The following is a 25,762-nucleotide window of genomic DNA, read 5'->3' as shown; positions in this document are numbered from 1 at the left end:
CCCCTCCCCGCACTCCCCTCCCCCACGCTCCCCTCCCCGCACTCCCCTCCCCCACCCCTCCCCGCACTCCCCTCCCCCACCCCTCCCCCACCCCTCCCCCACGCTCCCCTCCCCCACCCCCTCCCCGCACTCCCCTCCCCCACGCTCCCCGCACTCCCCTCCCCCACCCCTCCCCGCACTCCCCTCCCCCACCCCTCCCCCACCCCTCCCCCACGCTCCCCTCCCCCACCCCTCCCCCACCCCTCCCCGCACTCCCCTCCCCCACCCCCGCCCCACGCTCCCCCTGGCTGGGGCCGTGGCAGGCCCTTGGCGCCTGGACACTGGGCGCCGGGCAGGGTGTCGGGGCCGCGCCCACCTTCGAGGGAGGCCTCGAGGATGCCCTGGAAGTGGGGGCCGTAGTCGTAGCCCCGCAGCCGCAGCTCCTTGTACACGTCGCTCTGGGACAGGCGGAAGGTGGCCGTGGGGTCGGCCGGGTCCGCCGCCTCCAGGCCGTCCTGGGTGTCGAAGAGCCGGGGGTCGGGGTCCTCCCACTGGTACACCTTCCCTGTGTGTGTGGGGGGCGCAGAGTCAGGGGGTCTGAGGGCTGGGCAGTGCCGGGCTGGACGCCAGGGGCCACCCCGAGGCCCGGCTCCCGCTCACCGCTCACGACCAGGTTGCCGTTCTGAGACACCTCGAAGGCGTGGGAGGCCTCCAGCAGCCGCACCTCCAGGGGCACAGTGCCTGTGGACAGGGGGCCAGGGTGAGCAGCAGGGGTCAGGGGTCAGAGGTCAGCACCCCCACGGCTCCTCCCAGCCACCCGCCTCACCCGTCTTGGGCAGGATGGTGGCCTGGTGCAGCGTCACGTCCTCAAACGCCACGGGCATCTGCTCCACGTTCCGGTCGAGGGCGCGGGCCAGCGTCCGCCAGGCCAGCCACAGGTAGCCGGTGGCCGGGAAGAGCACGCGGCCGTCCAGGCAGTGGTCCACCAGGTAGTGGCTGGGGGACTCGGGGCTGGTGTCTGCGGGGGACAGGTGTCAGTGCCCCCCGGGAGGGGAGCTGGAGCCCCCGCCCTGGCCCCCGCCGCCGGCCTCACCGATGGCGTAGACGGTCGCCGAGGAGCTGCCGGAGCCGTTGGGGAAGTCCTCGGCGGCGGGCACGTCCCAGGTCTGGCTGTGGTCCCACTTGATGAGGGGCGAGATGAGCGGGGTCCCCCGCGGGGCTGGGAACTCCTCGGGCGGGAACAGCCCATTGGGGTTGATGTCGATGCTGGGGGTGAGCAGGGGGTTAGGGGCGCACCTGGCGCCAGCACCCCCATCACACCCACGGCCAGCCACCCCCCGAGACCCAGAGCCGCCCGCCCGCCCGCGCTCGGGGGCAGTGACCCCCGCGGCCGGCGAGCGCAGACCCACCCCGCCAGGTGCAGGCGGCCCACGTTGCTGAGCAGGAAGTGCAGGTTGTCGGCGTGGTCCTTCTTCATCAGCGGGAGCACAGTGCAGCTGGGCTTCAGGCCCCGCTTCAGCACGGCCTGCGAGCGGGAGGGGAGGGCGGGCCTGGCTGAGCTGCCCGACACGCGGCCCGGCCTCCCCGGGCCCGCCGCCCGCCGCCCGCCCGCCGCCGGCGTACCTGCAGCAGGGCGTGGGGGGCCACCTCCAGCACCACGGCGTGCTCTGGCACGTGCCACAGCGCCTCCTGGAACAGCACGGGGCTCACCAGGTTGTTGACGTTGTACTCGGCGGAGGGCGTGCGGGCCAGGCTGCCGTGCCACTGGGCCTCGGGGATGGAGGTGCTGAGCCAGCGCGCCGAGCGGGGCCGCGGGTCCCGGATCACCTGCACAGGCTGCGGTCAGGCCGGGCGGCCGCCCCGGCCCCCGCCCCCCCCACCCCCAGCCCGCGGGGGCGCCCACCTTCTTGAGCTCCCGCAGCAGCGAGGGCGCGATGCCCTCCATGAAGTAGGAGTGGAAGGCCAGGCCGCCCGTCCGCACCTCCTTGGCGAACACCCCCTCCTGTCTCAGCTGCTCCACGAACTCGGACACAGAGGCCTGGGGGCACGGGTGCGGGTGAGGGCGGCGCCGGGGTCCGGCCCGGGCTGTGCGCGGCCCCTCCCAGGAGCTCCCGAGGCTGGAGGGACGGAGGAGGCCCCGCCCCCGGCACCCACCTGCGGGCCCGAGATGGTCACGGTGTCCTTGGAGTTGTGGCACGCGGGCACGACGCCGGGCGGGCAGCGCCGCTTGCACTCCTCCCAGGACAGGCCTGTGGGCAGAGGGCCTCGGGCAGCACTGACGACGGCCCCGAAATTACAGCCGCCAAGCGAGCGACCGAGCGAGCGGCTTTACAGCCGCCCCCGCCCCCGCCCCCCCCCGCGCTTCCTCCCTGTCATTACCGCCATCCCACGGCTGCCCACCCGCCCTCCCTCCCTCCGCCGGACACCCAGGGCCTGCCCACGGAGGGAGCCAAGATGAGGGATCCTGACACCCCGACTTCATCTTGTCCCCAGTTGGGTTCAGCTCAGGCTCCTGGGAAACGGCCCTGCTGGCCAACCTACCCACGGCCGCCATGGCCCCCGGCGGGATGTGGGCCTCCTTGATGCACTGGCCGCGCCAGTAGGCGGCGAGCACAGCCTCCTCCTGCGAGAGGCAGCCGTCGGCGTAGCCGCACGCCACCTCGCCCAGCGAGTGCCCCACGATGCCATCCGGCCGCAGGCCCAGGCTGGTCAGCAGGTCCAGGAGGGCGATCTGGGGGCAGAGGGTCGCTGAGCCGGAGGCCCGCGGGGCCGCCCCGCCCCCGCGCCCGGCCCCCGCGCCCGCCCCCGCGGACCTGGATGGCCGTGAGGCTCACGAAGGCGTTGACTGTGTCGTCGAAAGTGGCCTCGTCCGTGCTCAGCAGCAGCTCCGACACCTGCAGCCCCAGCGGCCTCACCACCTCGTCCGAGCGCAGGATGGAGTCCCGGAAGCAGGGCAGGCGCATGAGGCTGAGCCCCATCCCGCGCCACTGCGTGCCCATCCCTGAGGGCGGGGGCGGGAGGCGTCAGCCACGGCCCCCGCCCCGCCCCCGCCCGCGGGCCGGGCCAGGCCCGGACTCACCGGAGCAGATGAACCAGAGCGGGCGCTGCCCGGCGGGCACCTGCTGCACCTCCTGCCCGCCGCCCTCGCCGCCCAGCACGGCGCAGCCCCGGAAGGGCATGGCGGAGACGGGCGCGGCCGCGATGTCGTTGAGCATGCTCACGAAGGCCAGGTTCTGGCTGTGCCGGCGGCCCTGCTCCAGCAGCCCCTGCACGGCCTCGGCGGTGCGCCCGCTGGCCAGCAGGAGGCGGGGCAGGGCGGCGTGGGGGGCGGGCGCGGGCGGCGGGCGCCAGTTGGGCCGGAGGATGACGTGGACGTTGGAGCCGCCGAAGCCGAAGGAGTTCATGGCCACGTTACCCCCGCGGACGGGCAGGGGCCGGTCCACCACCCGCAGCCGTCCGTCCTGCAGCGCCGGGATCTGGGGGTTCGGGCTGTGGAAGTGCAGGTTGGGCGCCCAGAGCCCGTGCTCCAGGGACAGCAGCACCTGTGGGCGGCGTGCGACTGAGACCAAAGGCAACCGGCCCGCAGGCCCCGCGCCCGCACTCCCCCACCTGCCCCTCAGCCAGGGCCCTCCGGGCTGTAGGCCCGGACACCCGGGAGCCCAGGGTGGTGTCGGGGTTCCCAGTCCCCACTGCTGCAGCCCTGTGGGTGCCCACCTTGGCCAGTGCGGCCAGCCCCGAGGCCGGCTCCGGGTGCCCCATGTTGGACTTGGTGGACCCGATCAGCAGGGGGTCCTGGCGGGTGGCACACAGGGCCCGGGCGATGCCGTTCAGCTCCTGGGGGTCGCCCACCTGCGGGGACACAGGCGGTCAGGCTGCAGCGGGCGGCGCAGGCGCGGGCGTGGGCACGGGCCTCACCTTGGTGCCGGTGCCGTGAGCCTCGATGTACTCCAGGGACTCGGGGGCCAGGCCGCACGGCTCGTACAGCGAGCGGATGAGCTGCTCCTGGGCCTCTCCGGACGGGAAGGTCACGCCTGCGGGAGGGCCAGCTCAGCACCCTCCCGGCCCGGCCCCTGCCCGCTCTGCCCGCTCTGCCCGGCCCCCGCCGCTCTGCCCGGCCCCACCTTGCTCCTTGGCGCCGTCCGTGTTGGTGCCGGAGTTGAGGATGGTGGCGTACACGCGCCGGGCCAGCGACTTCTTGGTCAGCAGGACGGCCACCACGGCCTCCGCGCGGCAGTACCCGTCCCCTGAGGAGAGAGTGGCTCAGGGCGGGCAGGCAAGGCGCCCGCTCCCCGCCGCCCCCAGCACTCCCCTCGCCCGCCCCGCCCCGCCCCGCCCTCACCGGCCCCGCCCCGCCCTCACCGGCCTGGTCGAAGGACTTGCAGGTGCCCTCGGGGCTGAGCATGCCCAGCTTCATGAACTGCACGGACGTGTTGGGCTTGAGCAGGACGTTGATGCCGCCCACGAGGGCCGCGGGGCACTCGCCGCTGCTGATGGCCTGGTAGGCGTTGTGCAGGGCCAGCAGGCTGGAGGAGCAGGCCGTGTCCAAGGCGACGCTGGGCCCTGCGCCGAGGGGGAGCGGGGTGAGGGGGAGCCCGCCCCCGGCTTCCAGGGAAGGGGAGCCACGGCTGGAAGGGGCTCGTGGTCCCCGGCCACACCTCACAGGGGCACCCACCTTTACCACTTTTTATTTCACTTAAATACATTTATCGTTTGTTTCAGAGAGGAAGGGAGAGGGAGGAAAATAGAAACAGCAATGACCATGGACCGGCTGCCTCCTGCACACCCCCCACTGGAGCTGGAACCCGCACCGGGCCTGTGCCCTGGCCGGGAAGGGAACCGTGCCGCCGCCGGCAGGGCACCCACCTTTGAAGTTGAAGAAGAAGGAGAGGCGGTTGGCCATCATGGCTCGCTGGCAGCCCACCATGCTGTAGCCCACGAGGGTGTCGGGGTCGCGGCTGAGGGCCTCGGAGGCCTCGGAGCCGCTCACGCCCACCCAGACGCCCGTGTTGGTTCCTCGGAGCGAGGCCGGGTTGATGCCTGAGGGAGCAGCGGTCAGAATGCCGGCCGCACCCTGCCCACCCCAGCCTTGCAGAGGGCCCCTCGGCCCTCCGGCTCGGGCGAGGGGCCCTCTCAGCCCGGCCAGAGGGCCTGGGGGCCGCCCAGGTGGGGCTGACAACAGAGAACCAAGAACCAGATCACAGGAAACCGGGGCGGAGGGGAGGGTGCTAGGTGGGGCTCGAGGCTCTGGGTCAGGCAGCTGCCAGAGACAGAGGTGAAGACAGAGGGCAGCATTGTCCCCAGGCAACTCCCCGGCCCCTGGCGGAGTCTGGTGAGCCCCAAGGACCAATGAGCACCCATGCCCTAAGGGCGCCTGCCGGACGGCAAGATAAGCAGACAGAGGGACACAAAGGCTGAGTGTCCAGGCTCCTGCAGGAGGGCCCTGGCCGGCCCCAGGGGAGAGGCATCCAAGGCCCCTGGGTAGGGCCTGGGCAGCAAGAAGGCCCTCGGGTCTGCCTGCCTCCCGCCCTCCCCAAGGCGCGTCTGCCCTGTCCTGCTCAGTGTCAGCTCAGGGGCCGGCTGGCACCTGCTGCCCCAAAGACAAGAGTGGGGAGGCCCAGGCAGGCCATCGGGACCGCCAGCCACCCCTTCCCACGGGCAGGTGGGCACAGCAAGGACAATCTGAGCCCCAGGCAGGAGCCAGCCACCTCTGGGCCAGAGCACAGACCGGCCCTCACCCCAAGACCAGGTCTCCGCTGGGAGTGAGGAAACTGGGGCGCCAGGGCACGCCCAGGACACCCCGGGGCAGTTGTGAAACCAGACCTGCCCGGGGCCCACGCCTCCCAACCAGGACAGAGGGAGCCCTCGCGCGCCTCCGGCACTCGGTCCCACGCGGACACGTTCCCCTCGAGAGCAAAGGGCCGAGGACGCGCCGCCCCGCTGGGACCTCAGGGCACGGCCCCCACCCACCTCCGTCCACGATGGCCTCGTAGGCGACCTCCAGCAGCAGGCGCAGCTGGGGGTCCATGGTGTGCGCCTGCTTGGCGTGGACCCCGAAGAAGGTGGCGTCGAACTTGGACAGGTCCTTGAGCTTGCCGGAGCGCCGCGGCAGGCCGTAGAGCCCTGCGGACACCAAGGCGGAGGCCCCGCTGGCGTCAGGGCCCCGGGGACCCCCAGGGGGGCGGCCCTCCGGAGGGCGGCCTGGCCCAGAGCAGCCTCCCCCGGCCCGGCCCGGCCCGGCCCGGCCCGGCCCGGCCGCGGACCCTCCACTCCAGCGGGCTCGGCTCGGCTGGGCTGGGCTCCGCTGACTCACACCCGCGGATCAGGTAGAACCGCTCGCGCGGGAGCCGACCAGGCGGGAGGGAGTCAAACCAGCTTCCCCGGAGCGGAGCCGGCTCGTGTCTGACCTAGGACACGTGGGCCACGGCGGCCCCGGGCCCCCTGGTCACCAGCTGAGAAAGGCGGGCGCACCGGGGGCCAGCGAGCCGGGCTGGGCAGCCACTCACCGGCCTTCCACCGCCGGTCATCGTCCGTCACCATGTCCACGCCGCCAATGAGGTTGTCCCAGAACTCCTGCAGGTTCTCGGACTCGGGCAGCTTCCCCGATATGCCGGCAATCACCACCTCCTCCATGACGCTCTCTGTGGGGCCCGGCACAGGTCAGCTCGGCCCGCCCCTTGGCCCGTAGCCCCCACGGCTCCCCGAACCCCGTAACACTCGCCCTCCTCGGCCTGGCCCGCCGCTCCGATGGCCCCAGACCGGAGGCCAGATGGCCGGACAGATGTCCTGGGTGTGAATGTGTGTGTTGGCAGGGGGTCAGCTCTGACCCAGCAGGTCCTTGCCTCTTACTGGGCCGTGACAGAAGCTGCCACATCTGGGGCCCAGGCCTGAGGGACCCCCCCAGGGCCCTGCGGCCTGTGCCCACCCCACCCAGCAGCCATGGCCTCTGTGACCCCCCGCTGAGGGGCCCCGAGGAGGGCCCAGGGAACCACACAAAGGAGAAAGGGCGCCAAAGTCTGAGGGGGGAATGTTGGGAGGTGGGGTAGCCCTGAGCTCAACACCCAAGCTGCACGCCATGCCCAATGCTATCGAGGGCAGGCAGGAGCTGCCAGGACTGAGGAGGGACGGCAAGGCACTGTGGGTGCCAAGGCCTGGCAGGGCTCTGGGGGAAAGGTGGCCCGCGCCGCACGGTGGGCCAACCTGGGGCACCGTCCTGGCCAGGTGCCAGGCATCGCTGCCCAGACCCACACACCCGTGTCGAGGAGGCCGCAGGATCCTGCCCGCTCCCCTCCGGGCAGACCCAACTGCCTCTGGAGGTCCCCACCCCCTGCCCCACGCCCACAGCCTGCGGCCGGGATGGGATCCTGGGAAGCCCCCGGGCGGGGCAGAGCCAGGGACTGTGTAGCGGCTTCGCCAAGGCCCAGGCCCCGATGCTCGAGGCCGGGGACGCCAGCGCTCGGCCCTCCCCGGGCAGCAGGCCGGCGCGGAGGAGCCGGCTCCCGGGTGGCGCAGCGGCCCGACCGGAGGGAGGGAGGCGCCCCCGCCCCCAGCGCCGCATAAAGAGCCTTTTCGGCCGCGGCCCGGAGCTCCGGCCTCCCCGCTCGCCATTCACGCCGGCGCCGGCGGGGGGCGGGGAGGGACCCGCAGCGCCGCCCGCCGCCCGCCGCCCCCGGGGGCTCGGCTGCGCCCACGTGGTGGGAGGCCCGTCCTCACCCGCCGCGGCCTCCGGGCCACCCTGCGGGCCCTCCGGCGGCCGGAGAGGCGCCCCCGGGTCGGAACGGGCCTCGGCCGGCGGGCGCGGGGCGCGATGCGGCGGGCGGCGGGGCCTCATGGGGCCTCTGCGGGCGCGCACGGGCGGCGGGGGCTCCCCCGGCCTCGGCCCGCCCCGCCGCCAAAATGGCTGTTGGCGGAGCTGCCGGCGCCCGGCCCCTCGCATCGCCCACCTCCCGCGGCCTGGGCGGCGCAGGCCCTCAACCGCCCGCCCGGCGCTCGCCCCAGACGGCGCGGCCTCGCGGGCGCCCCTTCACCGCGGCAGCCCGAGCGCCCCGGCCCGGCCCCCGATTCCCGGCCCCGGCCCCCGATCCCCGGTCCCAGCCCCGGCCCCGCCGCCGCCACCGCCACCGCAGTACCTGGTCGGGCGCGGGCGCAGTGCGGCGGGGGCGGCGGCGGCGGGGAGCGGCGGGAGGATGCGGCGGCGGCGGCGGATGCGGCGGGGCGGCGGCGCGCTCTCTCTGGCTCCCTCTAGGCCGGCGCCGGCGTATTTAACCGCGGCCGCCCCGCGCGGACACGCCACATGGGCTGACAGCTCGGCGGCGCCGCCCAGGCCAATGAGCGTCGGGGCTGCGCCCGGGACCGCGCGCCGCCGCCGGTGGGGTGATGGCGGGACCCTCGCGGGGGCGCGCCCGGGACGGCGGGGGGCCTCCACTTCCGTCCGCCGGCGGGCACAGGGCGCCCCCACCGCCGCCTCCTCGGCCGCCCCCGCCCCTGGCTGCGCGGGGCCCACGTGCGCGCGGCGCGGGCGGCGCGGGCGGGACGGCCGGGGTGTCGGGGTGTCACACGGGCCCCACGGGGGGTTAGGCGGACCCCGGGGGACGCACGCACGTGTGCGCGTCCGAGCGCGCGGACCCGGCTGGGGGCGTGGCTCGCCTCGCGGTCGCGGCCAATCGGGGGCCGGGGGCGTGCGCGCCGGACCAATGGCGGCGCGCGAGTGGGCGTTGCTAGGCGATAGGGTGATGGGCGGCCTGGCCGTCGCGCGGGCTGCCATGGGCGAGCGCGGTCATTGACCCGGCCGGGGAGCCCCGGCGGGGTTACTCCCGGTCATCGCCGTGGGCCTGGTCCTTCCGGCCCCGCAGCCCCACTTCGCGGGCCCCGGAAACGCCTCCGGGCCAGGCCCCGCTGCCCGGAGCCGCGCGGCCGTCGGGAGAGCGGGCGCCGCTCGGACCCCGCCAGGCGGCAGCGAGGGAACAAAGAGCCTCCGGGAGGACCCGCGCGCGCACGTGGCCGCTCCCGCCCGCGCGCGCCCGGCGGGGCTCGTCCGCCCTGTGACTCTGCTCGAACGGCTGCCGAGCCGACACCCTCCCCGCGCTCCCGGTCCGACTCCCGCGCAGGGGCAGGGAGGGCCGGGGCCGAGGGCTGAACCGCGTCCTGACGGGCCCTCGGGCTCTCCTCCCTTCCCCGATGGGAGAGCTTTCACCCCGCCCGAGCTGCGCTGCGCGGGTCGGAAGTGCTTCTGCGGGAAACCACCCGGCACTCCACGCCCTTTCTCCGCCGAGGGAAGCCCCGCGGCCACGCCTCGCAGGCAGGGCACGGGCGGCAACGGCAGGGCTGCCGTGGGGAGGCCGAGCTGCGCCCGCGTGTGCACGGGCCGAGTGAAGCAATTGCACGCACCGGGTGAGGCAGGAGCACTGCCCACGGCGCCTGGGGTCTGTGACCTGTGCCAGTGCTGTCCACTCCCCGCACCTGTGAGCCGGGCAGGTAGAGGACACACGATGCCCACCCCCCAGTCACACAGCAGATGGGGTGGGTGCAGCCTGCCCCCGTCGCCCTCCCCCCTCCTGGAGACACTGTGTGCCCAGCTGCCTGAAGGCACGGCCACCTCCGGTTGGTGGGACAGGCCTGTCTGTCTCTCCCTCTCCCTCTGCAGGGCTTCAGGCGGGCGGGGGCTCAGGTGCCGATGCCAGGGGAAGGGCCAGGAGCCCAGGGCCACCTTCCACAGAGACCCCCGAGTGAGGACCTGCAGCGGGATTCTCAGACTCGCCCTCCTGGTGGGGGCGGGAGTGGGTTTTGTGCACTTAAGAGTGTGTCAGTGGGTGTTTCTCTTGCAGGTGCCGGGTCCGGACCGCCGCCCCAGCACCCGACTTGAGCACCTAGCACAGGGCACGTGGGTCACCCCGCTCCAGCGGTGCTCTGGGGGATGGGTCTGCGGGTGGGCACCCTATGCACAGAGCGTGCGGGTGGGCCGTGACACAGGTGATGCCCTTTTCCCAAGTAGGAAGACACAACGCCGGCCAGCAGGGGGAGGCGTGCTTTAATGAGCTCTGCGCTAGGCCTGTGAGGCACCCCAACAGCATTGGGGAGCATGCGCGGCAGCCCCCCCCCCAGGTGTGCACGCCTCACACACACACACCCCTGCTCTGGAGATGAAAACAGGCCCCCAAACCCACTAGGAGGAGAGGGGTGAGGAAGTCAGTCCTTGAAGTTGTAGTTCCGGACCTTGGGGTGCTGCTGGCAGCCTTTAGGTTTTGCAGGGTGAGCCCTGGAGGGTCTGGAGGGCTTGGCCTTGGCCTGGGCTTCTATCCTCATCCCTTTGATGGAGAAGGCGGGGCGCGGCCCCACGGGGCTCCCGTCGGCCTGCGCTGGGCCCTCAGCCGCCGGAGACGCGGCGTGCTCTGCCAGGCGGAGGGAGACAAGGAGGCTGTTAGTGCAGCAGGAAGTTCTGGGCCCACCCTCTGCGGCGACCCTCAGGGCCACGGACCCACCCTGGTGTCGGTGAGGAGCCTGGGCCTGCCCCCCACGGGCACTCAGGACGTCTCCTCATGGCCCTGGGGGGAGGGGCGGGGAGGGGGTGGCTAATGGCTGGCTTACTCCCGGCTGGCACACCCCCTGCCGCGGCCGTGCTTACCGGACATCATCTCCCATTGCCCCCAGTCTGAACTTGATCCTTCAGACTTCCATTTTGGAACTAAGGATGTGTTTCTTCTGTAAAATGAGATCCGATGGAAAAGCAGCCCTCAGGGCGGAGCTCAGGATGGCCCTCCCTTATGGGCAGGGGGGTTGAGGGGGTGGTGCCCACAGACTGCCGTGTGCCGCTGGGGAGTGAGGTCTGCAGGGACAGCCCAGCACGTGGCCGTAGGTGGCACAGGTGGGACTCGAGGACGAGGAAGGGCCAGCAGGCAGCTGGGAGGAAGAGGGCGGGGCTGGGGCTGGGGCTGGTAGGACCCAGGACCAGGCCTCCCCAGCCAGGCCTGGCTCCCCGGGTTCCCTATGTTCAGGTTTCTGCTGAGACTTCTGCTCATAAGGAGCTCGCACGCCCTGAGTCCAACACCAGGTCTCCTCACCCGAAACCCCTTTCTGATCAGTGATTCAGGGATCTAAGCCTCAAACTGGGAACGAGGTAAAATCCATGAAGATACACCTTCAGGCAGGGCCTCTGGGGCTGCACCCAGGTCAGCGAGGCCGGGCTGGACCCCACACCCGCCACTGTGCGCACGCCAGGCCACCCAGGCCACGCTGCTCTCTGCTCCTCTTGGCAGGAGGACAGCTGTCAGTGAGGCAACCCTCTCCTTTCGCACAGAAATGTGGCTGCGCAGGAGGCTGCCCGTCGGCCTGCGCTCCAGCTGCCGTCCCACTCAGGGCGCTCCCTGACCCCGGGCTGCTTTGGGGGCCCCTGGGGCCAGCACGGAGGCCAGGCCTGCAGCACGTGCAGGGACCATGCGGACTGGCGGAGCTCCAGGTCCCGGGAGCTGCGGGCTCCCTGTCGATCTCAGCCCCACTGAGGAGCAGGCGGCTGTGGCCCCACAGGCCCCGGAGCCGGGCTCGCGAGGAGGCCAGGCACACTGGGCCTCTGCCACCCGAGGGATGCAGGTGAAGCTTTGTGCACACCGGGAGCTTCCACCCAGAGCCCAGGGCGGTGCGGGCGGAGCCGGCCAGGGAGCCCAAAAGAGCAGTGTAAGGAGGCCATGCCTCCCGGCTGGGCTGCTGGAGGTGCCAGCCCTCCTAGCTCCTGCTGGCAAAGGCTTGCAGGGGTAGGGAAGGAGGAGGTGGGGGAGGGGAGAGAGAGGGGGGCTGCTGGGCCTCCCAGGACTGTGGGGCTGGGGTCGCACCAGAAATTAAATCTGGGGATCTACGCTCTTTCCCAGTAAGTCAGGCTGTGCCTGTGCCACCTCCTTCCTGCCTGACTGCTGTGCAAGCCTGTGGGCCCTCTGCCCACGGTTCCCTCCGTGCGAGGACCTCAGCCATGGTGAGCACAGCCCGTGTCTGAACACCGATTTCCTGCCTTGTCTCCCGGGCCTGGCTGTCCCGGCAACAGGCTGGCAGGAGGCAGCTGGAGTGGTGGCCGCGCTGTGGCCTCAGCACAAGCACCCGGAGGAGCAAGCTGATCTGGCTGCTGCTTAAGTATTTGCTCCGTTTTGAAAGTTACTAGGACACAAGTTGTTTCCTAAGAGGCCATCGTTGCATCATCACAACTTCGAGAAGAGCGCTAGCGGAGGCCCGATGTCTGCATCTCCGTTTGGGGAAGGCGGCACTCGCTGCGAGCCTCAGCAGGCCGAGCCGCTCGCCCAGGTCGGCCCTGTAGCCGCCGAGCCCCCAGCCCTAGTACAGCGACAGGCCCGGGTCTGGGGTGCGAGTCCTCGCCAGCACCTCGGACCCTGCAGGAAGAACTGTTTATAATGGAGCTCTGAAGTTCTCAGTTGGTCCGAAGGTTGTGGGTTATTGTTAAGCTGATTAACATAATGGAGCTCCGAAGTTCTCACTTCCCTTTCCCTCTTCTTCCTGTTCCTTCTGCAAACACCCTCCAGCTGGGCAGGGGCCAGCGTGTGCTGGGCTGCCTCCCCCAGCGGCCTCGAAGCTGAAGGAGCCCTGGTGCACCTGGGCCTCCCTGGAAGTGGCCGCCAGCAGGTGTGCGGGGCCGGCTCCTCCCTCTGGTGGGCGGAGCCAGGAGCAGCTGGGAGGCCCAGGCCGAGGGGAGCTCTTTGCTCTGTGCAGGGAAGACGCGGCCTGCCTTCGGCCTTCGGCGGGGTCCTGCGAGGCTCCACCTTTCCTCTGCCTCACCACCGCATCACCACCACTGCTCCTCCGGCTTCATGGGGCCGATGGCGGTGTTCCTGCCGCAGGCCCGGCTCGGCGGGGGGTGCAGAGCATGGCTGGGTGAAGGCCTGGGGTGCTCTCCTCGGAGCCCAGGTGGCGCCAGGAGGACGGATGGGAGGGCGCCGGGCCTCGCGGTGAACCTGCACCGCGGCAGTGGGTGCGGCCTCGCTGTGCGGGGCGGGGAAGCGCCGGACTGCGGCCGCTGACAGAGGCACCCAGGCTGGCTGGGTCTGGCTCCCAGGCCCGGGAGCTACAAAACGGAGCTGCCATTTGGTCCACACTTTGTTTGGTTTCTTAATTAGTTGCCAATATTTAAAAAAAGGAAGCTTTCTCTATAAAACCCCCCGAGATTTCCAGCTCCTTTGGGGGGGAATCTTAAACAACAGATGCTGGTTGTCCCGCTGTCAGAGCTGGAGCTTTGAAACCAAGGCGTCTGCAGGTGGCTCCTGAGGCCACACAGTCGGTCCAGCCTCGCAGCTCCCGTGGCTCCAGGTCCCGTGGCTCCTCGGCTTGTAGAGCCCGCACCCCGACCTTTGCCTTCACGTGGACACGGAGTCCTCCCTGCGTGTCTGCCTGACCTTCTTTATAAGGACACCTCACACCAGTGGGGCCTCCTCCAGCTGGTCCTCATCCTAAGGAACTGCATCTCAGCAACCCTATTTCTAAAGTGGTTGTGCCCCAAGGTCCTAGGGGTCAGCGTTTTGCACGAACTTGAGGGAAAGGAACAATTCAGCTATTCTACGCCGGTGGTTTCTGTAGGGGGCAGTACAGGGTCCGCCTGTGTCTGTGTCAAAGCTCCTGGGAGGTCATTGGTGGCCGCGGGTTTCTCAGGCCTCTGCACAGAGGGTCTTGGAGGTCCAGGCGCTCAGTCCTTGCAGACCCACTGAACGCTGCTGTCACGTGCTGTCCATCCTGAACTTGCACGCCTCTAGCACACACACTCCCCCACCCTCCACCTTTAGCACAGGTGAAATCCTTCCTTATAGCTCCATCCATTTATGCTATTTCTTCGCTTTGGGTCTCAAAGAAAAAATCAGTGCCTGTCACTTTGGCCTTCTTAATCACAGCTTACAACGGACAAGATTTACTTACTTCGTTTGCTAATCCTCGCCTGGGGAAGGGAGGGGGAAAGACGGAGGGTAACATCGAGGTGAGATTCATTGCTTGGTTGCCTCCCGCACACACACCTCCCAGGGCCAGGGATCAAGCCTACAACGGAGGTGCGTGCCCTCAACTGGAATGGAACCTGGACCGTCAGGCCACAGGCTGCTGCTCTATCCACTGAACCCCACGGCCAGGGCCTTGTGTTTACTGACACCCCATTCTACAGGAAAGGCAGCTGAGGCAGAGGGGCTGGGCTAGGCTGGCTATTTCAGGAGCCATTCTGCCCGGGTGTTCACTGTGGCCGTGGGGCTGATGAGTGGGGGACACGCTTTGCACACTCAGACCCCAGGGACAGGTGCAGCCCAGCATCCCCTCCCTTCCCCCCCGTGTCCCGCCTGTGCACTGGGACTGGGGGCTCCACTGCCATGAGGGCAGAAGGAGGCAGTGTCCACATGAGTGACAAGAACCGTGGGAAGAGGGACTGAGGGAGCAGGAAGACGGAGGAGAGGGGGCAGCAGAGGGCCTGGCTCCCTTGTGCTGTGCTGTGAGGGCTGGTCGTGCACAGAGCCAGGAGAGAGCAGGCCCAGGAGCTGACGGGGGTGGGGGTGGGGGGCGCGGGCACTAGCCTCCTGGCAGAGCCAGCGACTTGCAGAGACCAACAAGTTCATTATGAACAGGCAATGGCCGTTCAGACTCGGTGGGAAGGTTCCCAGTGATCAAACACAACAGAGTCTGTTCTGCCTGTGGGTTTGGCAAAGACCGAAAGATCCGTGACAGGCAGCGTGGGCAAGGAGCACTCAGGAGCTCCAGGCGGCAGGCCCCAGGCCAGGCAGCGCAGGTCAGGCTGGCGTGTCAGGCCCTGCGGTGAGGTGCCGGCGGCAGGCGCTCCCAGAACATGGTGCATGGCCTTGGACTGCCCCCAGCCTGGACAAGGGACGTGTGCGAGTGGAGGGCCGTGGGGGCTCTCCGAGGAGTGGGGCCAGCAGAAAGGCCAGGCACATGGCCAGTCCCTCACCCACTCTGGGCCCCGCATCCTGGAGGCAGGTGCACCCGCCCTGCGGGGCTTCCCCAGCCAACGGGGTGTGGGCCGCCCTCGGCCTGGAGGCCCTGCAGGAGAGGTGGGAAGATGTGGCGTGCCGGACCCGCCTGCCACAGGGGCAGCATGGGGCGGTGTGGTCCACTGGCCGCGGGACGAGGCCGTGGCTGGCAGTCACTCCGCCCGGTGCTGCTGAGGCCCACGGCGGGGTGCTGGGCCCTGCCCTGCTGCACTCAGGGTCTGGGGGCTGCGTGACCTGGGTGGGTGACCCCGGCACTGCCAGGACTGCTGGGAAAGGGCCCGGGGGGAGGCGGTGCAGAGGTGCAGAGGCGTGGGCTCCGAGACACGGGCTGTGGCAAGAGGCTCTGTTGTGCTTGTTATCTGGGTCCTCAGATAACAGCGGCCCACAGGCCTGGCTGCACTGCCGCCCTGCACAGCCACACCTCCACACCTGACGCAACCCTCCCCAAAGGAGAGGCGTCCGACTCCTGGAGAAACGGACGGAATTTGCAAAAAGACCACATTTCAAAGGAAGAAGCCAACACAAGCACCGCGCCCTCGGGAAGCTGTGCCCTCACGCCTCGGGAGGAGCTGGTGCTCGTGGGAGGAGCAGGCGGCACCTCCCGGCCCTGGGACACCGAGCCCCCGGGTGGCGGCCGCCGGCTGGCCCGGCAGCAAGTCCCCGGGCCCTGCCATCAGCTGTCTGACCCCCTGCCGTGTGGCCGCCTCTCCGGAACTCGGGGGCAGACGGAGACTGTGACCCGGACTCTGGCTGTGTGCTCCTCGGCCGGGCGGTCCCTCGGGGCCTGGGCCTCGGTGTCCCCACTGGGAAATGGGAGCCAGGGAGCAGTGGCGTCAGCTGGCTCTGGCCTCCGGGATCAGGTCCCTGCAGGTGACCGGACCGTGCCTGGCGCTCAGCCGGCACAGGCGGCAAGCTGTCCCCCCTCTTTACCCCCCACGGGGCACTCACTTGTACAAAGGGGTGTCCAGTCTCCCTCCGGCCCCCCCAGAGCCTGGGCACTGTTCCCTTCTGGACGCTCCCTCCTGGTGCCTGACTTTCAAACACACAGTGAGCGGGCACTGTCTCCTGTCGCCAGCTCCGTAGTCGCCTTGACAAAGGGCACAACACATGAGCCACACACAAACCCGCATGATCTAAGCGCTGGAAGGAGGTCAGTAAGGAGACACCAGCTCTCCCTTATCAGACCGGCAACCGCGCGAGGGCTTGGCCACAGCCTGCGACAGGAGGGTGGGCGGTGGGCGCCGCGGCTGAGGGAGCCTGAGGCTCGTGGGGACTCCCAGCCCCCGCCCCTCTGCTCTGACCACCGGCCCCCATGCCTCGCCAGGCACAGCCTCCGGTGCTCCTGGCAGGGCTGCCTGAGGAGCAGGTGCCAGAGGTCAGAGCAGGGTCGGAAGGTCGGGTGAGGGGCGGGGAGGGAGGTGCCGTCCCAGGTGGTCTGACCCGCTTGGCGGCCTGGCTTTGTGGCTTAAGAATATCTTTCCAGCCTGATTCTCTTGAGGTCAGAAGAGAATTGTCTTGGGAGTTTGTATTTTTCAAATCCGACCCTGTGACTGTAAACACTGGGTCCAGCCTGGCCTGGGCGAGGGCCGGACACGGGCCCTGCCTGCGGCTCCAGAGGGAGACCCATCGGCCTTCAGGCTGGGGGGGCAGAGGGGGACAGAGGGGCTGAAGGGGGCTCTGGGCGGGGCTGGGCGGGCCGAGAGGCTGCTCGCCCCAGGGCCTGCCTGTCCACCGCACCAGCTCCTCCCGGACCGAAAGGGGCTGCTCAGCACCAAAGCTGAGGAGGGACCCTGGGCACACAGGTACCTGAGCCAAGTGCGGGGCCTGGACAGGCATGTCACAGGCGTGGCCACACGTGCCCCCCAGCCCACGGCGGTGCCCGCAGTGCTCTCACCCACCTGGCACCGCGTCATCCTGGGAGGTGAGGCCAGACGGGCTGGATCCCAGTTCGAGCACCTTCCACGTGTCCCGGAGGGAGCTGCTGGCGAGCGAGGAGGACCCCTGGCTGTGGTGCCCGGCGTCCGGGCAGGCTCCCCGAGCCTGTGGCCGTGGGGACCGGTTCTCTTTCTGCTGAGCCGGCAGGCAGGCCGCTGCAGGGAGTCTGTGCTGCTTCTGCAGAGGAAAGAACGAAGGCTCGTCCTTGAGGCCCCCTCCAGCCCGGCGGAGACAGGGGCTCCCTGTCCGCCTTCGCGGGCGGCCTGTGGGGAGACTGGAGGGCCAGGAGGGAGCCTGGGAGGCCCTCTGTGCACTGGGTGCGGGGATGGCCTGGCAGATGCCTCTGGTCGGTGGTCTGGAGGGAAGGCACCTGTGGGACCCCACTCCAGGGGTATGAACAGGCAGGGCCGCTGTGGGCCCGGGGTCCAGCCCCCCACCGCCCCGGGCTCTGGCTGGACACGCTCTCCAACCTCCCAACGAGGACCCGCACCACGAGGACTGCCCGCCGGTGACAGCAAGCGCTGCGCCCGAGACGCGCACCCCCCAGTCCCACGTACCTGGCGGGCACCCTGTCTGCGACCGGGCGGCGCCCCCCGGGGCTGGCTCTCGCCCGAGCATTTGGATGAAGGCTCCTGCTGCGGGCTCCTGGCGTCCTGCACAGAAACGCACGTGAAAGGGGCTCCCGCGACGCCAGGAAGAAGGGCGGGCGGGAGGGAGGGACTGACCAGCGTGGCGTCAGCCAGAAGGGAGGCCCGCGGTGCCCACAGCCGGATAGACCCGCCCCCCACCCCGCAGCTCTGCTCCCTCCTGCGCCCGCTTAGCGCTCAGCCCACCTCATGCCCCCCAGCAGCGAGCCAACTTGAAATCTTGTCGCCTGCCGCCTGCTCCCTCCAATTCGAATCCATTTAAAAGAAACTGGAGCCGAAACCGGTTTGGCTCAGTGGTAGAGCATCAGTCTGCGGACTGGAAGATCCCAGGTTCAATTCCGGTCAGGGGCATGTACCTTGGTTGCGGGCACATCCCCAGTAGGGGGTGTGCAAGAGGCAGCTGGTCGATGTTTCTCTCTCATCGACGTTTCTAGCTCTCTATCTCTCTCCGTTCCTCTCTGTAAAAAATCAATAAAATATATATTAAAAAAAAAAAAAAAAAAAAAAAAACCTGGAAAGAGCAGCTACACACGGGGGGCAAGTATCTGCAAAGCGTCCACGGGTCAGGCGGACCAGAACTGTCAGCACTCCGTGGTGCGGCAGAAACCACCCGCCACATGGCTCAGAGGTGGGACATGGGCCTGTGAACCAGGGGGTCACGGCTCGATTCCCCGTCAGGCACGTGCCCAGTTGCAGGCTCCATCCTCAGTGTGGGGTGTGCAGGTAAAGCTATAGAACGTATGCATGATCGACTCTATAATTTTCATAAACAGGAGGGAACAGTGAAGTGTTATGGGTGAGTGTCTCAGTGCTGAAGGCTTTAAGATTGTGTTGTTAGGGAAGAGATTGCCGTATTCCGACGTTTGTGATGGAAACGTGACGCTTAGGCCATCAGTATGAGCTGCTGGGCATGCTCAGTGAAGGAGGTACCTGTGCGGTGACGGGCTGCAGCTGCCCCAGAGGCGGGCCTGGGCCAGGGCGCTTCCGGGCCTCGGGGCTGGGGCAGGGGTGACACGGTCTCCCTGGAAACCAGATGAGAAAGGGTTGGTCCGTCTCATGTGGATACACACACGTCCCCTTCAAACCCAACCCTTCTTTCACCGCAAGCTCGGGGTGCACGGCTGTGAGCTGTGCACAAGCCGCCACGTTCCCGTGGCTCCACAGCCCAGGGACAGACACACAGACGCCTCCTCACAGGAGCAGAGGTGATGGCGGCAGTAGCCGCCCTGGCAAGGCACCCAGAAGAGGCCGCGAACGGCTCCCGACAGGGATGGACGCCAGGAGCAGCTCAGAGGGCCTGGGAGTTTGGCCAGACTGGGGGCTGGGGGACAGGACCTGCTGAAGGTGGGATGGACTGGGCTCCTCGGTGGTGGGTGGCGGGTGGGTGTGCTGTGGGGTTCAGGGCAGCCATTCCATTGACGGAGAAGAGAATGGGTAGGAGTTTACTGGAACCAAACTGGCAGCAAGAGCTCCAAAACAGCAGCTTCTGTGCACTGGGATGGGGCGGGCGGGGAGGGTCATGCAGAGGTGGGAGGGGACCGGAGGTCGGAGGGAAGGTTGGGGGTGCAGGAGCCTCACAGGATCAGGTGTGCTCAGGGCCTCATCACGCCAGGGGGTGTTAAGGTAGATGCACAACAACAATGGGCAGAGCTGGTTCCAGGCAAAGACAAGCCTTTTCCTGAAGAAGCTCCTGCCTGGGCCTGACCACCTGAGCACGCAGGGCGTGGTCCCATCACATGGACGCTGCCGAGCCCTCTGCCCGGCTGCAGCCTGGAAGGACCCTTGACCTCCTGTGCCCAGCGTCGGGCGGCCTCATCGCAGACAGGGACCGGCCAGGGCGGGGCCGAGCCGAGGCCCCACCGAACACCGCCGGCGCATGGAAGCAACAGCCTTTCAGGGGCGAGATGAGGGCCTTCCATCCCACGAAGCAACTCTAAAAGCTCCCCAAAGCAGGGCTGCTCAGCCGAGCTGGAGTGTGCAGTCAGAGCTGCGCTAGAAAAGGCTACAGGAACCCGGCTCAGAGAGGCCCAGAACCGAAGCCTGGGACCAGGGCTCGGCTGCTCCCTGTCCGCTCCCTGTCCCACCCGAGCTCGGAGCCACCCCTCCCGTCTCTGTCCTCAAAGGCCCTCTCAGGGCCTCGGCCAGAGACCCGGCTTTGACCCAGGGAGGCCCTCAGGAGCGTCGATCCACGGGCTTAAAACGAATAAGGACATCAGGTGTGTCCGACAGCTTTGACCACAGCTGCCACTCAGCCTGACGGACTCCTCGGCCTCGCACAGAAGCCGGGTTAACTAAGAAGCCGGCGGGAAGACAGTTGACAGAGAGTTCACAATAGTTACGAAACGAGGTGGGTTTCGGCAAAGGCTGTCATCAGCACTGCCCCAGGTTGGGCGGGACAAAACCCTCCAATGATCCCCCAACGTTAAAGGACCCCAAACAGTCCACTCTATTTACAACCTGTTTGGAAATATTTCATATAATTTTTTTTGGTCCAATTAGAAGAGAAAGTTTACTAGAAAGTTAGAGGTAGACGAGTGAGCCCTCGGGGCCGCATGGGCTCAGGAACAGTCCCAGAGCAGAAGGGGCCCTCGGAGCGCAGGCAGAGGTAAGCGCCTGGGCAGGAGGCGAGGGGAGGGAGGGCGGCGAGCTCCCGAGAGGGAGGGCCTGTTTGGAAAAACGTTAAGGACCAGGAGATAAGTTTAACGGAAACACCCACGCCGGCTGCTGAGGGTGGCTGTGCTGCCCCTGCGGCCAGCTCCCGGCCCGTCCTAGATGCGGCCCTACTGAGCGGTGCCGAGACACACCCTGAGCCCCGCACACAAACTCACATCCCAGGACAGGAGCACATCTGGTTAGTCCGGAAGGTTCTACCAAACCCAGAGAGGAGCTGGAAAGGTGAAGGCCCAGTCCCGCCCCACAGGGACCTTCCTGCCGGGGTGTGTGGGCCTCGGCGCCCAGGACACCTGAGGTTAGCCTGTGCCCTCGGGGAGGACGGCACCTGAGGCCCCGGCTAAAGGTCAGACCGTGCCTCCTGGACAGACGTGGAGAGGGTGATGGCGCAGCCCCCGGAGCGCCCCCTGCAGCCGTCCTGGGAACTGGGAGCAGCGGTCTGTCCTGTGAGCCCGTGTCAGGCCAGACCTGAAACCAGGAGCATCGAGTCCTGCCTGAGCCGCTTCTGCCCAAAGGAAAACACGGCGGGGAGGAGGAAACAGATGGAAATTGGGCGAATGAGAAATCCTCAAACCCGATCTGCAAACTGGTGAACAGAGGCTGCGGGCAGGAGCTCGGCCTGTTCTACCTGCCGGCTTCTGGGCTGGGTTGCCCGGGGCCAGCCTGTGCACACGCCAGGTGTGGGCCGTAGGTATAGCTTTACCTGCGACCATGCTCCAAAGGGGGTGTTTAACGGAGCTATTTAATTTATCAGAAATTAACCCAATGTGTGTCTTTTTTCCAAGTTAGCACGGTATAAAATCATCTTTGGTAAATAGTTCATTGGTTTAATTAAAACAGACGTGACTTCCGAGTGATCAGAATTCGATCCTACCTGGGCCATGAACAGCTTTGGGCTGCGGAGGGGGGCCTTGTCTCCCAGGTGCTCGTGGGGGTGGATTTTTTACAATATCCCAAGAAAAAGAATTTTCCGAGACTCGCACGGGAGGATGAGGTATGGCAGAAAACTATTTCCAGTCCTGGCTGGCTTGGATTAGTGGATAGAGCATCGGTCCTGGGTTCGAGTCTGGTCAGAGACATATACCTCGGTTGCAGGCTCAATCCCTGGCCCTGGCAACCGATCGACATGTCTCTCCCACACAGATGTTCCTCTCTGTCTCTCCCCGCCCTTCCACGCTCTCTGGAAACATCCTCGGTGAGGATGAACCGGAAAGAAAGCAGCTTCATGTCCGTGGAATTAACCCCCCGAGTTTCCAGAGCCCCACCCCCCGTCCCCTTTAAAAGTGCAGAGGGGCTTCGGTCGGGCTGGACGCAGAGCAGGGGCCTAGCGGTCCGTTCCCCGCTGCGCTCACCAGCGGCAGCGCTGTGTCCCGCGGCCGCCGCCGGCCTATCGCGTGGGGCCGCGGGCCACGTGGCTGTGGAGGGCACAGGCAGGAGCAGCCCTGTCCCTGAAAGAAGGCTCACAGCGTGGACGAACGGCTGAGACGATGAAATCGGAACGCTCTATCGGCTTCACCTGAAACTGCTTTTCCTTTTTCTGCCCAAACTGTTAGACGAGAAAGGCCCGTTTCTCACAGGAAACCCCGGCCTCCCTCAGCTCACCTGCGTGCGATGGACAGAGGGCTTCACACAGGCACGGACACTTGAAAACTCAGGTTCGAGGCCACAGAAACAAAGCTTCTCTAACATGGACCCCCCTCCCCACTATTTCTTGGGAAAGCCAGCCCTCCCCCCACGCGAGCGCCAGGGGTGGCGGGGAGAGGGCCCCTCCCTCCGGGAACGGCCACTTGGTTCCGGGCCGCGAGTTTCTGTGGGCACTCCAAGCCGGTGATGAAAAGCAAATACGTGCAGATGAGTGCAAACAGGGTGAGGGTTCTGGCGAGCTCTTTGCAATCATGGTCTGATGCCTACGTACACAGTTCCCGGAGCCTCTGGGTAAAGACACCCCGAGAGTCTCACTCGGGAATGAAGAGGCGCACGCTGACATCTCGATCCTTTCCAAAGGGAACGGACGTCACAGCACTGCTCCTGGACACAGGCTTGCTCGTCTGCCTGCTCGTTACCAAGCACCACAGCGTTGGGGGTCTCCGTAGAGCCATTCTGGGTCTCCCTAGGCCACGCCGAAGCGTGTTTACGAAAAAGCACATTTCTAGAAACCACAAAAGGCACCTGCTAGCCTGTGAGTCCACAGCAGCCACCGCGAGACGGCTCACCACTGCCTACTTCCCAGGAGGGAGGGCTGAGGGGCTGAGGAGCGCCCGGAGCGTGATTAAAGCTACGAAGGAGGGCGGGAAGCGCTGCCACCTGTTTCCGTCCACAGGGCCTGAGTGGAGGGAGAAGAGCATCATGTGCGCGGAGCGAGGCCCAGCCGGGCGGGAGGCCGGGCGGGAGGCCGGGCGGGGGCGGGAGAGGAGAGGGGTCGGTGGAAAGGCGTCCGTGTGGTCCTGTCCGGACGGACACGTGTTTCCTTTAAGACGTGCACACCAGCGCCCGCGCACGTGATCAGGCTGGTTCTGTCCGAAGGACCAGGTGTTCTCGGATTCTGGTTTGCTTCAGACAACAGTCGGTGAGAGCGTCTTTGCCTTTGACCGGAGGGAAAGCACGGGGGTGCTGTACCAGCGGCTCCTCCGTGCTCGGGGTCGGGGCTGCTGGCTCCCGGACGCCCCGGGTTCCTGGGAGGTCTCGGCAGCCCCATGTGCAGCGGGTCACGGAACCCTGTTTCACGTGACGGGTGATCCTGTTTGACCACGTGTTTCAGGAACCTTTGGGTATTTTTGAAAACTTCCCAAATATCAAATTCTAAATAGTCTTTTTGACCTGAAACAAACTTTGAAAACTTCTAGAGGGCCCTGGAACATTTCACAAGACTTGCTAAGGCAAACCAACCCCCCCGAACGGCGCTCGTGCGCGCTCTCTACAAGAGGGAAGGAGTAGCCTGTTGGATGCCTGAAGTGACGGGAGGAGCCACCAGGCAGGAGTGCACACAGTGTCCAGAATCCTGGGCGATCCTTCAGTGGGCTCTGCCTGGCGCGCTCACCCCCAGCACACGCCTCAGAACGAAGCTCACTTCCTGCGGGCGCCCCGCCCCGAGCGCTCAGTCCGGACGGCTGCAGCGGGGCAGGAAGGCTCCCTCAGAGGGAGCCCCGGAGCCGAAGGCGGGCGGGACCCACAGGACGACCGTGTGGGGCTGCTTGGACCCTCGAAGATGATGTTTTTATAATGTTTTTGTTTGAGACGCCGCTGATTTAAAAACGTTTTGTTTTCCCATAATTAAGGAAACCTTTTTCTCTGAGCTTCCTAGGACTTAGAACTTGGTGAACCCACACTCTGTGGACACAGGTGAAGCACTGGTCCCCTCTCCCCACCGAGGGCTCCGAGGTGGGAAGCGTGGTGAGCATGCCCTTCCAGGCAGCAGGCCCAGGGCGAGAGGACGCGCACGAGAACACGGAGCGCAGCCGTGACTGGCGGCTGTAAGCAGGGGGGAAGGCTGCCGCCTGGGAGCCGGGGCCCAGGTGCCCTGCCTGCAGCGCCCAGCTCCCCTCGGGGGCGTGAGGGAGGCGCTCCCAGCAGGAGCAGGAGCCTCAGCTCAGCCGTCCGGGGCCCGGGAACAGACTCGCCCCCGTCCAGATGGATAGATGAGGATGGATGGACGGATGGACGGGACAGCAGGACTGCCGAGGCTCAGTCCTGGCTGGGCTCGCCCCCCACCGAGTCCCAGCAACTAGGCCCCGGCGAGCCGGTCGCTGCTCTCGCTCTGCTATGAACCACCAGGCAAGTTCAATAAGATGAGCCTTCCTGTATGAACAAACTAGTGCTACTAACATCACCTTCATCAAAAACAGGTGACTTTAAAGAGGAAATTTCCCTCAGCCAAAGTGATAATGTACCAGGCTCCAGCTCTTGACATTAATTGTCTGTGAGGAAGTTGTGGTTTACCCACATGCTGCTCCTCACACGTGGAACTAGAGTGAAAGTGCAGAAAGGACTGAGCCTCCTGATCACAGAGAGGGACACGCCCCAGGGCTGCTGAGCAAACCTGAGGTTCCTCACTCAGCCTGTTTCTTTGTCTTGCCCATTCCCCACAAATTGCTGGCTTCTTTGTCTTAGTTAATCTGTCTTGCTATCAATTTAATTCTTAAACCATTCAGAAGTTAAAGGGTAGGGGGAAATTTCCCTGCCTAACAGGAAGGTGGGTGATGGGTGGATGGATGGATGGATAGGTGGATAGGTGGATGGGTGGGTGGGTAGATGGGTGGGTGGGTAGATGGGTGGATGGGTAGATGGGTGGATGGATGGTGGATGGATGATAGGTGGATGGGCAGATAGATGGGTGGGTAGATAGATAAATGGTTGAGTGGATGGGTGGATGGATGACGGATGGATGTGTGGATGGTGGATGGATAGATGAGGGTGGATGGATGGGTGGTTGGATGGGTGGTTGGATGATGGGTGGATGGATGATGGATGAATGGATGGGTGGTTGGATGATGGTGGATGGATGGTTGGATGATGGGTGATGGATGGTGGTTGGATGGAGGTTGGATGGATGATAGATGAGGGTGGATGGATGATGGAGGGTGGATGGATGGATGATAGATGAGGGTGGATGGATGGATGGATGGATGGGTGGTTGGATGATGGGTGAATGAATGGATGGTTGGATGATGGGTGGATGGATGGGTGGAGGAGGGTGGATGGATGTGTGATGATGGATGGGTGGTTGGATGGGTGGTTGGATGATGGGTGGATGGATGATGGATGGTGGATGAATGGATGGGTGGTTGGATGATGGATGGATGATGGGTGATGGATGGTGGATGGGTGAGTGGATGGATGGAGGTTGGATGGATGATAGATGAGGGTGGATGGATGATGGAGGGTGGATGGATGGATGATAGATGAGGGTAGATGGATGATGGAGGGTGAACTAGATAGATGATGGAGGGTGGATGGATGGTGAATGGGTAGGTGGACGAGCATATAGATGGATTAGTGGATGGATGGATGGATGAGGGGATGGGTAGGTGGATGGATGGATAGATAAATGGATGAATGGGTCGGTGGGTGGATGATGGATGGATGGGAGGTGAATGGGCACCTCTGATGCTCACCAGGCTGCACAAAGCGCAGCAGCTCCAAGGACCAGCGGTGTCTTCTCACATACGGACACGGACTCTGCTCTCCCTCCCTGCCCCGCGCCTGGCCTCCCAGGCCCAGAGCATTTCTGTGCCCCTCCGCCCTGGCTCACCTTCGGGCTGGCCCAGCTGGGCACGCAGCCTGTTCCCCAGCTCCAGCAGCTGCTCCTTCTCCCGCCGCAGACGGAGGACCACCCGGGCCGCCTCCTTCAGTTTCCTCTGGAGCCGCTGCACAGACAGGGCCTGTGGGGGCTGCGATCCTGGGCCCTCGGTCCCTGCGGGCACTCCAGCTGCCGGGCCCTGTGAATGAGACCCACATAGCAGAGAGCCCACAAGGAAAGGGGGGGGGGGTGTGTGGCTGCGTCACCTGTCTTGAACAGACTTCCCTGGGGACGGATGCATTCCAAAGAGAGGTCCTGGGGCACCTGTT

General features: G+C 66.6%; 2 protein-coding genes across 3 annotated transcripts in view; both read right to left on the bottom strand.

The window, feature by feature from the left end:
* The window catches only part of FASN (fatty acid synthase), a 13,965-nt gene extending 5,448 nt beyond the window's left edge, over nt 1–8,517 (bottom strand). The window contains 19 exon segments of the mRNA XM_084862305.1: nt 277–544; nt 640–720; nt 806–997; nt 1,073–1,245; nt 1,389–1,504; nt 1,603–1,806; nt 1,883–2,017; nt 2,134–2,228; nt 2,521–2,710; nt 2,793–2,980; nt 3,059–3,521; nt 3,694–3,828; nt 3,895–4,010; nt 4,101–4,223; nt 4,339–4,539; nt 4,843–5,016; nt 5,947–6,099; nt 6,483–6,617; nt 8,106–8,517. Coding sequence (XP_084718431.1) covers nt 277–544; nt 640–720; nt 806–997; nt 1,073–1,245; nt 1,389–1,504; nt 1,603–1,806; nt 1,883–2,017; nt 2,134–2,228; nt 2,521–2,710; nt 2,793–2,980; nt 3,059–3,521; nt 3,694–3,828; nt 3,895–4,010; nt 4,101–4,223; nt 4,339–4,539; nt 4,843–5,016; nt 5,947–6,099; nt 6,483–6,609 — 3,134 coding nt within the window. The 5' untranslated portion in view covers nt 6,610–6,617; nt 8,106–8,517.
* A 1,465-nt stretch (nt 8,518–9,982) lies between these two features.
* CCDC57 (coiled-coil domain containing 57) overlaps nt 9,983–25,762 on the bottom strand; it is a 34,110-nt gene continuing 18,330 nt past the window's right edge. Inside the window, exons 15-19 of one of the 2 annotated variants that reach the window (XM_084861928.1) lie at nt 25,446–25,632; nt 18,458–18,549; nt 17,438–17,533; nt 16,844–17,057; nt 9,983–10,364 (exon numbers count right to left, since the gene is read on the bottom strand). In XM_084861928.1, coding sequence (XP_084718054.1) covers nt 10,162–10,364; nt 16,844–17,057; nt 17,438–17,533; nt 18,458–18,549; nt 25,446–25,632 — 792 coding nt within the window. In that variant the 3' untranslated portion in view covers nt 9,983–10,161. The remainder of the gene's footprint in view (nt 10,365–16,843; nt 17,058–17,437; nt 17,534–18,457; nt 18,550–25,445; nt 25,633–25,762) is intronic. The other variant, XM_084861927.1, reaches the window with a different exon arrangement.

Source organism: Pipistrellus hanaki, assembly GCF_964339955.1.
Source record: "Pipistrellus hanaki genome assembly, chromosome: 16".
Classification (NCBI taxonomy): Eukaryota; Metazoa; Chordata; class Mammalia; order Chiroptera; family Vespertilionidae; genus Pipistrellus; species Pipistrellus hanaki.
Note: the sequence above shows the minus strand (reverse complement) of the source record. Positions and strands in the feature narration are given on the sequence as shown.